This window comes from Lupinus angustifolius, unplaced genomic scaffold (genome assembly GCF_001865875.1).
Source record: "Lupinus angustifolius cultivar Tanjil unplaced genomic scaffold, LupAngTanjil_v1.0 Scaffold_481, whole genome shotgun sequence".
NCBI classification, from domain to species: domain Eukaryota; kingdom Viridiplantae; phylum Streptophyta; class Magnoliopsida; order Fabales; family Fabaceae; genus Lupinus; species Lupinus angustifolius.
The window spans coordinates 52430-67544 of NW_017727858.1; the positions used below are offsets into that span (position 1 = coordinate 52430).

General features: G+C 31.9%; 1 protein-coding gene across 2 annotated transcripts; it reads right to left on the reverse strand.

Annotated features, from left to right (window-relative positions):
* Nucleotides 1-3324: 3324 nt before the first annotated feature.
* Nucleotides 3325-7554, reverse strand: LOC109341499. 2 transcript variants are annotated; one of them, XM_019579431.1, is made up of 7 exons: nt 7363-7554; nt 6062-6325; nt 5878-5939; nt 5708-5786; nt 5491-5629; nt 4725-4838; nt 3325-3644 (listed from the first exon to the last, which is right to left on the reverse strand). In XM_019579431.1, exons 2-7 carry the CDS (start codon nt 6229-6231, stop codon nt 3453-3455), a joined length of 756 nt encoding a protein of 251 aa, XP_019434976.1. In that variant the 5' UTR covers nt 6232-6325; nt 7363-7554; the 3' UTR covers nt 3325-3452. The 2 variants fall into 2 exon arrangements, with proteins under 2 accessions (XP_019434976.1, XP_019434977.1); XM_019579432.1 differs by lacking the exon at nt 7363-7554 and adding an exon at nt 7064-7152.
* Between the last annotated feature and the right edge of the window lie 7561 nt (nt 7555-15115).

The window sequence follows — 15115 nt, forward strand, 5'->3', positions numbered from 1 at the left end:
TCCCTTGTTCCTTGCAGAAATCATCAAATTCACTTGATGTGAATTCCCCTCCACCATCACTTCGCAGAATCTTTATGCATTTTTCAGATTGTTTTTCTACCAAGTTCTTGAACATCTTGAACACAGAGAACTCATCACTTTTTGCCTTTATGAGATACAGCCACAATTTCCTGCTCAACTCATCCACAAATGTTACAAAGTATCTACTTCCCCTAATGAGGGTGTGTCAAAAGCACCACACACATCAGAGTATACAACATGTAATAATTCATTTGCTCTTGAGGGGGTGTATGCACTAAATGAGGATTTGGGTTGCTTGCTTATTTGACAGTTTGCACAAACCTTGTTAGGAGCATGAATTTGTGGTAGTCCCTTGACCATGTCTTTGTTTCTTAGTGTGCTCAAGTCTTTGAAGTTCAAGTGACCAAACCTCAGGTGCCATAACCATGATTCTTCTGTTTGAGATGTAGCTGATAGGCAATGTGTTTCGAATGCTCTTAGACTCACTTGGAAGGTCCTGTTTTGTGCTAGAGGTACCCTTAGAACCTTCTTGTGTTCAGCATCAAAGATTTCTAGGATGCCTTGATGCATTTGCACTGAGAACCCCATTTCCACCAATTGTCCCAAGCTCAATAAATTACTCTTCATGTTGGGAACATAGAGCTCATCAACTATCAGTACATTCCTCCCATCATTCCTACTGATCAAGACATCCCCTGTCCCTTCTGCTTGGATGAGCCTACTATCTGCAAATCTCACATTGCTCTTTCTACTGTCATCAAAATTGACCAACCAATTCCTATTTCCAGTCATGTGGTTTGAGCAACCTGAGTCAATGTACCATCTATCATCATTGCTTGACTCAAAATATGTAGTCATCATTAGCAATACTGGTTCATCATCTAGACTTTCAGTGCTCTCTTTCTTGGCCAAGTGAGCTTCATTTTGAGACTTTCCAAGACTCCTTCCATGGCTTGGAGTTGATTGACATTCACTACTGAAATGTCCAATTTTTTCACAGTTCAAACATTTCAGCTTCTTCATGTCCACCCTTTTCTTATTCCCTTGCCACCTCTGATATTCTCCTCTCCTTGATGATTGTTCTCCATGATCAACCTCAGGCCTTTCTTGGTCAGTGTATTGAGAATTCTTGAAATTCCCTTTTCTTGGATCTTTTCCTCTGTTTCTGCCCCTTTGACCTCCCTTGGTTCCATATCCTTCTCTTCTTGAGGTGTAAGCCTGTAGAGCTTGTTCAACTGGTTTCTCCATTGATCTTTCTATCAATCTTTGTTCATGAGCTTCAAGTGATCCTTGAAGGTCCCCTATCTTCAATTCCTCCATCTTCTTAGACTCCTCAATTGCAACAACAATATGATCAAATCTGGGGTTGAGGGTTCTCAATATCTTCTCAACTATAGTCTGATCTGTGATATTCTCACCACTTGCCTTCATTGCATTAGTATGGCTAATTACTCTGTTAAAGAATTCTGCAATCCTTTCACTCGAGTTCATTTGCATGAGCTCATATTGTCTTCTCATGGTTTGTAGCCTTACCTTCTTCAATTGTTCAGCTCCTTCATTGCTCTTCTCTAGAATTTGCCATGCTTCCTTTGCTGACCTTGCCTCTGATATCTTCTCAAAGTGTGCTTCATCAACACATTGATGTAGCAGGAACATAGCCTCGCAGTCTTTCTTTTTGCCCTCTTTGTATACTGCTTTTTGTGCTTCAGTTGAAGCCTCTGTCAGCTTTGGAAGTCCTTCTTCCACAATTTCACTTACATCTTGGAATCCCATAATAGCTGTCATTTGGATTCTCCATCTATTCCAGTTCTTTCCATCGAGTATTGGCAGATTTGCTGGAAAACCAGTTTGCCCCATTGGTGTTGAAGAATTCGCAGAGTTGATTGAGTAGAAGAAGAATTAGGTAGAGAAGAAGAATCAATCCTAGCTCTTGATACCAATTTTGTTAGAACATGAAAGATTAAAGAAGAACAAAAGAAAGAAATTGAGAGAATTTGTGCAAAATGATAAGCAATTGAGTGAGTGAATAACCACTTTCTATATCAGGAAATTTTCTGGTTTTTATTAGTTAAGTGCACCTTCCTTTATATAGTAAGTACATATATCACTTCTAACTAACTTTTGAATTACAATCTAACAATGTGCACTTCAATTGAGTTGGCTTTTGGGGAAAGTGGAGGGAAGAGTGAAGAAAGTTTGGAAATCATAAATTACTTTATAAAAAGACCATCAGACATTTCATTTTTTCCACTAAAAATCAACTTAGGACAAACTGTTAGGAATAATTTCTCTCTTTCTTCCTTTTCATATTTGATGGGGAAGAATGATGATAGAAAGTTATGTTTAATGAAAATAACACATTTATAATGAAAGAGATGGGACATGACCTTTATAAAAGTTTTTTTTGATAGAATCTATTCAGTACAAGGTATAAAATATCAGCACCCAGAATAAATTTTTGGCCCTTACACAATGTCAAATGTATTTATTATTTAGTCCTAAAGCTAAAAATTAATAAACGTGACTTTCATGTCCACTTAATCACAATTTGAATTTCAGCTACTTTATAATAAACAAAAGAACTAATAGAAGCTTAATCATTAAACAAAACCTACACTTAAAATATATACTACTTTACAGAATGCCTAATAATATTTTAGGTGGAATGTTTGAAACTATAAAATATATTTGTAAACATAGCAATATTTTAAGTGTTATTAATTTATTATACTTAACAACCAACTAAGAACAGTACCATATAATTTTTTCCCGACAATTAAATTTACCTATAGTTATTGTCATCTTGAAGTACCATGATAAAATTAAAATATGTAATTTTACTTGTACAGCACATTGGAATGGAAAGGTATTCCTGCACCCTAAATGAATGCAAAGAAGAAAAAAGAAATATCATTGTATAAGCTAATTAAGCTGCACGCCTTACGTTTAGAATAAAATACTTGTTTGCCACCTATCATTCATATTTTATATTTTATTTTATGTGAACCTTAGTGTAACCAACATTAAGGTTGTTATCTCATTATTAGTATTGACAAGTACTGACAATTATAAGAATATAGTATCTCAAAATACATGTTCAAATAGAGATTATAATGAAAGAGGTTTTATAACTGCATATTCATTGAATAATAAGATCAATTGCCAGTTTCCAATAAATACAACTAATGAACTTACAACTAACATTGGAGAAGGTAAAATAAATTGGCCAATCTAATCCGAGTTTAACTCATCTACCACATAAATCTAATCCACAAGGATAATGTACTAGTTTCTTTTTTATTTGGTACATGATAATGTACTAGTTTCTAATCTTAAAGATTGCAGATAAGGTAAAGTCGGCAAGTTATCTTAGATGCTATTCTTACTTTGCAGTATGAATGCTTTCCAGATTTGAAATAGATTATGAAGACCTACTCAAGAAGCTTATTGCAGGTGCCTACACAAACAGCAGCAGCTAGATGCCATCCAGCATGAAGGTATGGGGTTCTGGGAAATAAATCGTCGGCTATGAAAAGCATACCGCCCAGCAATGACGACATTTTATGCACAGTGTGAGCCATCCTCAAGTCTGGATCTTTCAATGCCCTTTTTGCAAATGCTACCTGAAAATAAACATATGTTTTCTTAGAGGAGAAATAATTAATTAATTATAAAGTAAGCTCTAACATGAACTTCCTACTGGGTATCTACCTATAGCAATAGTAATAGAAGATTAACTAATATATCACATACAAATAGATTCAGATTATTTACATATCTACACTCCAAGACCAGACAATGGTCATGCCAGTGTAACTTTAACACCTACTGGATACCAACACTTTGTGACCTTAAGGCCTCTATATAGTATATCAAACAGAAACTTCTTAGGTAGGCCCTAAACATGTTTAAAACATACTTATTAAACATATTGTACATAATACTTTTTTACATTAACTGATGTACTTATATATCTATCAATACAATGGTAAGGTAGCTGTTTAGTGATCATGAGGTCACAGGTTCAAACAATGGAAACAACTTCTTCGCTTGTGGGGTAAAACTGAGTAGATCAACCTTCCCCAAATTTCACTAGGTGGGAGCCTCGTATAATTTTTCATCTATGTACATTATTTTTGTAGTTGCTATGTATGCAGCATCTTTCATGCATCTGATCCTTGAAATATTAACTAAAAGTAGCATTGATAATGTCCCATGTAGGATCCATTTGAAATTAAATAAAAAAAATGGCAACTCAAATGGAGTGCCCACTTCAAGATCTAGCTGCTGATCTTTAATCTGACTAAGTGGCTGAAGATACTGAATATTTGGAAACCATAGTTCACTTCTTGGCCTGTACCTAGTACGCAAACAAAGTCTAAAGGCTTGGCTGATGTTCTGGTTCACGCAATAACAAAGATCAAATGACGTGAGGAGATGAAAGTTCACCCAAGTAAAAGCCAATTGTGCAACTGGTTGCAATTTGTTTGACACTTGAACCATCATATTTCATTAAGTATATCTTGATAATGTTCATAATTGGATTTATTAGATTATTGTCATAGAATCAATATATTAATCAAATTAATATAGGACTGGTCATTTAAATTATTAACTTGGTCAGCATTGTTTTCTGGGGCAACATAGTTATCTATTATAGAAATGAACATTAATTTCTCATAAATAAAGAGTGGAAAAGGTACCTCCATCATTCCAGTGTGAATAAGTGACACCATTAATGGCTGAACTGGAAGAACTGCTGCAGTTGCCGCCATCAGTATCTTTGGGTTCTCATTTCTGAGGGCCCTTGACAGACACTGCAAAACATTTTTTAAGTTCAGAAGTGGTATCCAAGTGAATGACTCATGGAAGAAACCAAAGCAACTAGGCAATGCAGAAAAGTGCCAACCTTAAAATATAGGGAAAACATTTTAGATTATGTCACACATGCACAGGATAAAATTCAATACTAGTTAAATTTAGACCACCAGTTAGCAAACAATCAAAGGGATATGTCAGTGAGCCAGCATTCTTATCGGTATAATAAAAATATAAAAAATGTGATCTTTAAAAATCACCAACTATAGGCCTGCTGAATAACTCTGTAACAAACAAGTTATAAGAACTCTGTTCAAGACATGCTTGAAGCAAAATTATAGGCATCCAGAATTCCAGATTCATTTTAAATATTGTAAAACTTGTACAGGAAACTTCATCCTGGAACAAAGTTAAAGTATATTTCTAAATTTAGTTGGCATGTTGACACTCACAACTTAACTGCTGTGAAAACTCAAACTCTCAGTCCTCCTGATCAGAGCTCAATAGATTTAAAGAAGTGCCACATGGCAGTAACTTGGTATACATTAACACTAATAAATGCTTCCAAGTCCGGAATATAGCATCTATAGTCGGATTTTTGCATTTATTGGGTAGCCTATAATTATATCTATCTATAAATATGTTACTTACAACAGTTGCTGTGGCAATCATCGTGTAGTCAATCCATCTGAAATATTTCCTCAACTTTCCTCTGGAAGAATGGTACACGCTTGAGGCCACTCCAACTCCAATTAATGAATTAGCATACAACTTAGAATTGAGATTCTTCCTACATTAAATTATGTATAAGATAATACAGACAGTTTTCTAGTCAAATAAGCTTATGATGCTTGGAGCAAAATATTACCTTGGGGTATGCATTCCAAGAACTATAAAAGGAATTGAAGTAAGAACATTAGCAACTGTTTCAGCAAGATGCATATCACCTGCTGAATATATCAATTATTCATGTGAAATTGGATTTTCATGCAAAAACAATAATGTAATATCAAACTGAAAGAAAATATTTAATAGTACCATGACAACTAGTACTGCAATGGATGGGTCTCAAGCATGCTGGTATTTGTTCCCATACCCGTCTGGAGAACATGCAAGTAGTAGGTTATTGTGCATGGCTTAGTAAATTTAAAGTATTTTACCATCACAAAAATTACAATCATTTAACAATTTCAGGCATGTCTAATATATATGTTTCACTCACGGCATTGACAGCAGATGATTTTCTACAGTAGCTGAAGTTCCACATGTTGATGGATGAAACTCCCCACTTTGATTAGTCTCTCTCAATGAAAATGGTGAATGAGGTGCAACATGGACTCCGCGCACACCCTCAAGGGCTCTACTGCGATTTGGGGTTTCCGTAGGACTCATGTGTTTGCTCACACGAAATGCAGCTTAACTTGAGCACCAGCAAGAAATTGCTGGCACCAGTCGGATGGAGACTGCTTACTTCTAGCCAAAAATGCTGTACAAATAATATCATAATGGCATTACTTTTTAAAATTTGGAATGTAAAAATGTTTTTATCCAATGATAAATGTTAACATAGAAGCACGAACAACAGCTAGAGATGGTGATTATCATGTAACAAACTATACAAGAGTTTAACTCAGGTAACCTTCCTGCATTTTTTGTAACTAGATTTCATTTAAATGGCTCCCTAACAGGATGAACATGCTCATAACCAAAGGCCAACAGATGATGTATATGTTAGTTAGTTCACCGAAATCAAAATTAGGTTCACTTCCAACTTTAAAATATTTGATGACTTACATTTTGGAAAAATAAAAATATATCATGTTATGAGCATCCAATTGAATTCATCTATTAGTGTTTGTAGACTCTCCTATCTCTACCTACATAAGTACATAGATGGCAGTTGCGTAGCTGCCGGGGATCGGATCGCGACAGCTGACGCGACAATAGCTAATCAGTGACAAAGTTGTACTTGTACTTGTTAAAAGCCAACTGCAATCAGATATGATAGCTCAAATTTTGAGCTTGTTGTTAAGATATGTTGTTTAATTAATAATCAATATAACATTGTTGTGCAAGCTAATTATCTAGTTCACTCCACAATTTCAACCATAAAGTTTTTCCCTTTAATCAAAATCCAACAAGCCAAAAGGGTCTTAGATAAGACTTAAGTCAAAAAAAGGGACTTAAGAGTAAAATCAATTATCTAGATTACTAGATTACTTACTCAATTCACAACTTCAACTACAAAGTTCCCCTATAATTCACAAAGGGTCCTCAATTAACAATCTAAATACATGGAAAGATAACAACAACAAGAATAATACTTACACTGTCACTTGATGTGATTAGTTAGAAAAACAATTGAGTATTAAATTTTTAAATTTGATATATTTATTTCATCCGATCACATCAAGTGACACACCGTAGGATTGTAGATGTGCTTCCTTCAAATTTTAAGCAAAAACCCAATAATTGTTAAGTGTGAAAGTGTGTTTTTGGTGTGTGAGAGAGAAAGAGAGAAACCTGAGGATAAATGCTGAGAAATTATAAGGTTTGTTTAAACGAGTGGTCAGAGATGAAAAAAGGAAGAACATTTATTTGAATTTGTAGAGATTTGAAAGAAAAAAAGGAATAGAGAATAAAGAGAAGAAGATGCTGATGAGTGAAGAATCTTCTTATTTCTCTCCACGCATATTCGCACCAGACTCGTGGAAAATACAAATTGAGACAAGTACTTTTATAGTTGTTGGAATTATTTGTTGGGATAAAGTTTTGATAGTCACACAAAAATATTTGATTAGATTAGAGGAAAAAGTGAATCTAAAGTGATTTGTGATGATAGAGTTTGTGATTTTTAACATCTAATTTTGATCACAATCTACTCTGATAAAATAATTAAATAATTTAAATTGTGATAATAGTTAAATAATGGACCGAATTCATATATTTTACTAAAATATGATTTGATTCTTAGTTTCTTTAAATTCTTGATTTATATTTTATATATGATTTGAATTAAAAATATCTGATACAATTTTATATGGAATTATATACTTAACTTAATATAATTATAAAAAAATAAAACAGTTGATGACAATATTATTAATACTTGTACCGATCATTAGACTAGTCATAGTACTGATATAATATATGATAGTTCACTAATTAAATCATATACTACTAAAGTTATATATATATTATACGAACATTAATGTTATAATCAATATAGAAGACAATAACTATGTTTATTTATATAACTTGTTAAAAATGCATATGATAGACCATATTTTAAATGTATAAAAAATGTAGCAGTTGTATGTTTGATTCTTCATACAAATATTTTTATAAAAATAAATCATTTTCAATAAAAAATAATTTTAAATAAAACCAGTCGGTATGATTAATACGGTTCAATTAAAAATCGATCAATATGACCAATTTTTACTGATTTTAATCGATTTTGACCGATATAATTACATAGTATAAATATTATATTATAATGATATTAAGGTCAATGCACCAGTTGAACTACCTAGCAGAAACATATTTTGATAAGAGTGGTTGATAGGCCCGGTTCTCTCGAGATTTCCCCCAACCTTGATGGAAAAGCATCAAATATCATATTTTAAATATAAAATTATATATTTTTCTATAATATATGATACAAAGTAATATTTTTTCTTAATGATTAGTCTGTAGATAATATATGTTACTTCTTGTTTGTAGTGTTAGAATATTTATAATAATTTTATAGGAGGAAATATCATTATTCTATTTCTATATTTTATTTCTAATTTTTCTCACATCCAGGTTTTATGGAGATAAAGGATAAGCAGACTTTAATCAATGCCAAATTTATCTTCATTTATTTTTTAAGACCAAAACATTAAGCAATTACAAGTGGCTCTTATTAAATTGTTACTCGTTAAAAAATTATTAATAAAAATTGTTATGAAAACAAATGATATATAATTAATAAGGCTTTGTTAGATCTACAAGATAATCAAAATGTTTATGTTTGATTCCTGTGAGTGATATTTGTTGAAGTGGACAACTACAAACCCTGAAAAAGATTGATTACTTACTCATAAGGTGATGTGATATCATTGATAACAGTGTTGTTAAAACCGTTTGATACCGGTAAATCGGTGAAATGGTCCAAATATTGGTATGGTACAATAATTATACCGGTCAAAACTGGCTAAATTAGTCAGATAAGCCGGTTTTTAATTGAACCGTACTAGTAATATCGACAGATTTTTATTTAAAATTAATTTTTTAATGAAAATAAAAAATATATTTGTTTTTTATTGATTTTTCAACATTAATGTTAATATATTATATATGTATATCTAATTCACCAGTATATGGTTTAATGAGTAAACTACTAGTTAAATCGCTATAACACTATATCAGTGCCCTAACCAATTTGATGAACGATAAAATATAAACGCTGATTGATAGTAGTGAAAAATAATTATATTATGATCATCCTAATACAAATATAATCAATTACATAGTATTCATAAAAAACAATTATATATTGTTAATTACTATTCTATTATCATATTATCAAAAATAGATCTCTCAATTTTTTTTTACCAATTTGATCCTTGAAAAAAATGATAATTCAAAATTATCCTCAAGAATATCAAATGTGAGTTAAGTTAATTATTTTAAAATTTTAATATTATTCTGACTTACACGATATTCGAAAATTAGTTTAGGTTTTTAATTCTTCAAGTATATATTCACTCTATTATCAATCATCAAATCTCTATATATCAAACTTATATACATATATAAAATCTTCAATCCAAATACTTGGCACTTGTTAACAACTTTTATCACCATAAAAATCCAATGCTCACAATAAATCTTTCAAAAATACCAACAAGCCGTTAGTCTAATGGTGTAAGGCTCCACTGGATCCCCAAGGTTAATGATTCGATTTTTTGGAATGACACTTATTGGAAGGGACAACCACGAACCCAAAAAATGATTAGTTCCTTAAAAAAGGTGAAGAGATACTATTAGTAGTACCAAAACAAAACTTTCAAAAATGCTTAAACCTGGTCATGTCACAATTTTAAGAAATATAAATAAAATTTTGAATAATTATCTATTTTAGCACTCAAGTTTTTTCGACGTTACCAACTCAATCCCTAATTAAATTATCATTGTAGTCCCTAATTTTTGCAACATAAAATAATATTAATCCTTCTGTCTTTACTCATATGTCTACTTTAATAGAGTTAATCACATGACATATTAAGTATTAACCTGTGTGCACATGTATGTAAGACTGAGATGACAACTAAGGGGGGAGATACATTAGTTGTTTAAAACTATGACTGATTTTTCTGCACAAATCAAGAGTTAATAGCAGCGGAAAATAATATACAGAAATAATCAAGTAAATGTAAGGAGATAAAGGAGAAGAGAGTACACATATATTTTTATACTAGTTCAAATTCTTGTCCACTGAAGGCTACACCCAATACTCTTGTAGCACAAGAGATTTCTTCACTAGATATTGAGAGTAATAATTACAATTTCTCACCCCGAGAGTCCTTGTACCTTACTCACTCTGTAATACCTATATCACTCTTGGAAAACACCATTTTCAAGTGACTCTATCCCATTTCTTCTCACACCATTGTGAAAGAAAGTAATTCACAACTTTGAATGAAGAAACGTTTACCAATGGCAATGGATTGTCTTTACAAGATTTTGAAGTTATAAACTCTTGCAATCCAGTAACTCAATGTATACTTTAGTACTAATGCTCAGAAGGTTTGAATACCTTGTAATAACACTTAAGGCAACTTTGCAAATCAAGTTCTGAAAGTTATGAACAAGTTGCACCAAGTGTATAACAAGTATTTCAAAAAATTGTAGTTTGAGTGAGTGATTTCAATCTGAGTTATTTTAGGAAATTATGTATATTTGAAATGAGTTTCAAAGCCTTTATATAGACTTCCAATCAACTAGAATACCTTTATGAAAAGGTAGGATTCGTTTGGAATGAAACCATTTCGTTTGGGTTGAAAGCTCTGTGATTTGAATATGAAAAACTGGTGTAACAGCTCTCAGTAATCGATTATCAAACGAGTCTGTCCAACTGAGAAATTAATTTTCACAAGCACTAATCGATTACTCAAAAGGTGTAATCGATTATCCAACTGTTTTGTCCAACTGGGTAATTATTTACCGTGTTGTGTAATCAATTATCCACATGTGTTAATCGATTATCCTGATCAATTTTGTTGGATAACTCATTTCTCACTCATGTAACCTGTTACTTAGTTCTGGTAACCTGTTACTTAGTAACAGTAACCTGTTACTTAGATCTGGTAACCTGTTACACAGTATTTTGAAAATTGTTTTCATTTATACTTGTATTTATCAATTTTCTTTTAAAATATTTTTGAGCATTACTACTAAGCATATAGTTAGAGTATAAGGATAGAAGTATGTAAAGACTTATATTCTAATTTCTTGAAGCTTTGTCTTCATAAGTATTCTTCATTTTTTTCTTTTATGTGATGTTGGTGTCTTCATCAAAACCTTGCCAAGGTCAGGAGCCAAATCTTCTTCACAATGTACAATCCTTGCTAGAATGTTGTAGAAGACATTAACATGATGTTGTTTTCATTTTTTTTTGCCAAATTTTTAAAATAAAAGACTAATTTTTTAAAATCACATTTAGAAAATGATGTCATTTTTTTTTTAATTTTTTAAGAAAAACAATTAAGTATAAAACAATGCCATTTGATAACGTCTTTAACTTTAAAAAAAACATAATTGTGTTTAGGGGTGAGCGTAGGATGGGTTGGGACGGGTTAAACATGTCCCTCACCCGTCTCTAAATATTGATTGGGTCAATTTTTGATCTCGAACCCGTCCCTAAATATTGATTGAGTCAATTTTTGAATTCGAACCCGTCCCTAACTAGGATGGGACACGTAAGGGACAAGTCCAAAATAAGATGGGTCAAGATAGGGATGAGTACGTCCAGGTTGGAAAAGGACAAAATGACAAACATATTTTTTTAATCAAATCTTTAAGCATGCACAATCAAAATTATCACAATATGTATATAAACTCAACTAAAATATGCATCTCACATACATCAGTATATAAACTATAAGCCATAAATTGCATCCTTCAAACTAAAAACTATTACAATCACGTGACTGAAAATTATAGAAGATATTGAAAATTTCAGAACAATTTAAACTGTCCAGTATCAACATAAGCTGAAGTGTTCTTGTATATGATAAATGGTGTAGATATATTGTGTGGGCTTGTAAGTATTTGAGTTATGTGGACTAAACATAATGAGTATTGGTAGATACTTATTCAACTATTCTTGATATATAACTATAAGAGACGTGTCAGGTGATCTAGACATAGACCCAAAACCGTCCTTTTTTGACAGCGGGCCTGTCCCTTTTAATCAGGTCTGTCCGTTTTTATTTATTTGGACAGATCAGACTCATCCCTAAGTCATCGGGTTGAAATATGTCCATGGGTCAAGTCGAGTCTTGCTCACCCCTAATTGTATTAACATATTGTTTTCCCATAATTTCTTACCAATATTACATGGTTGAGTGAGGGAAGAAACATGCTTATTTATTGTATCAATTTAATTTTGATTAAAAGAGACCTAAAACATATAAGTTTAATATATATGAACTAGTTTTTGATAGAGTGAGTTTATAATCTATCACTCATGCATTAATTATTATTAACTCCAGAATAAAAGTAATGTAAATGAATAGTAAATTATGAATTTATCATATAAAAACCATTATGATTAAACTCGACTTGGGCCAGTCGGCCCGACTATTCTAACTAGGAACTGTGCATCTGATTGGTCCGAGCCGCTATTCTAACTAGTTATGCACTAAAACTAGTATGAACCGTTTCGATTCAACCAATTTGAGCATAAAACTGATGTCTTAGCCCACTAGATTGGTTCAACTCGACCTGTTTGAGCATAAAACCGGTGACTCAACCACCTAGATTGGTTCGACTCGTTCGGTTCAATTAGTTCTAAAAATTGTAAAAGGACATTGTTTTGAGAGTAAAACAATCTTGTCCTTCTAACTCTTTTTTAATTATGCTTATTATTATAATTATAGTTGTTATTTTACCTTATGTTGAAACAAAACTTTTGTTGTTTAATCGAGTTTAAAATTTATTTGTACGCTTTTGTTGCAATTAAATTAGTATAATGTTAAATTTTCATATTTAGAATAAAATATTATTAAATAATGCTACATTATGACTTTATTACATTTTTTAAATATAAACCAATAACCACTAGTTCCACTAGTGATCCTTTGACCAAGTACATTGATCAAGTTAATAACCAGCTCAAATTTAATAACACCTTTAAAAAATACAAAAATATAATGAAGTGAATACCTTCCCCAATTATCCAATTCCTATTTTAGTACAATTGATACTGACATACAAGTAAGATTCCAAAGAAATAATGCAAGAATTTAAATGCATTATCATTCTAGACACTATATTGGATTTGAGTTCCAATTTTTGAAAAAGAAAACTTACCCTTAATTTTAACCTTTAACCATGACGAAAACCTTATTTTCTCAATGGTCTTCATGCATTATGAAACATGTTCCTTTAGGTTTGCTTGTGACTTAGGTTTTGGAAAGGAATGAAGGGAAATGAAAGACTTCAGTTCTATGAAATATACCTGTGGGATGTCTATAAAGTCTTTCATTTTCTTTCCTTTCCCTCTAAAAGCGAACTCACAATCAAACCCTTAAGCAAAGTCTATCGTTTAGAACAGTTAGATATGATGATTTTCATGTCACTATTGTCATTAAGGTTATGTTTGGGAGTTGTGAGAGATAAGAAATGAGATAGATCAAAAGGCTAGGAAGGGGGAATGAAAGGGGAAAAAGACAATCTTCTCCCATGTTTGTGATTATGAAATTTAGACGGGGAGGGTAAGCTAATGATAATATTAGAATATTTTTTATTTTTCTTTTAAAAATGTAATTCAAAATGAGAAATAGACAATAATATATAATTATATAATTTTACCAAAAATATTTAGGTATTTTTACACTTTGTCTCTAGAAAAATCCTAAATTGGGGGAAGTATAAAAATAGTTAAAAAACCCTCCAGAACCTTCTCATCTCCTTCGTTCAACTCCTAAATAAGGAGGAGGCTTTCTAAAGCCATCCATTCCTTTCTGTTTCGTCCCCCTCCAAAATCACACTTTCAAAAATAGTCTAAGAGTGTGATTGAAGGTAATAAAATATCCATATGGAGAGAAGGTAGGAAATAAACCGTTTAGTTTTATTACAATGGTAGCAGCCATGACATTACTTCTCGACGAACACAAGAAAGATGAGAAACATATACTTGAAGAAGGGAGAAGGAGAAAGAATCAAGAATAAGAACATATTTTTGTTACACTGCATAATATTTCTCAATTGTTGAATTAGAAAGAGGAATATAATGATTTATATACATCAAAGAAATGATAAAAATGGAAAAGTAGAAAAACTAACATAACCAATTATCTCAACAAACTAGCTAAGAGACACATACCTTGCTTTAACATCCCCTCACCAGCTGGAATGTGTAATGTATTCCAAACTTGAAAATGATTGTGTTGAACATAATGATATACTCTAATACTTCCTCAAGTTGTTGCGTGATTATTTATAACTCCCAACTTGGAATCTTGATTTTAAGAAATAACAATGCTTAACTACCCATGATAGAAACTATATCATCCAATGGTTATCCATGCATTGAAATAAATTAACCATTCATGGCAGAAGCTATATCCGAGCTTAACCACCATGGACATAAGCTAACAATCCAATGCTTAACCATTAATAGCAGAAGCTATATCTGAGTTTAACTACCATGAACAGAAGCAAACCAACCATTAATGATAAATGAAATAAAGAATGGACCAGAATCTCGATCTTAATGTATGAATGCAAGCATGTAAGATCATGATTTTGATGAAAACAAAAGACTAAAGCTTAAAGACAATGAACCCATCAACAATAACATCATAAGACTCATATTTAAGCAAGGATCATGAAGACTAAGAATAATGTTTTTAGGTCCAATAAGATGCTTTGAATGAGTAGAGTCTAGGTTGGGTGAAACTTTGATAAATCTGACATAATATGAGCATATTGCATAAAAGAGAATTGTCATACATAACATGATTAAAACATATTTTAGCATGCATACATGATTTTGGGCACT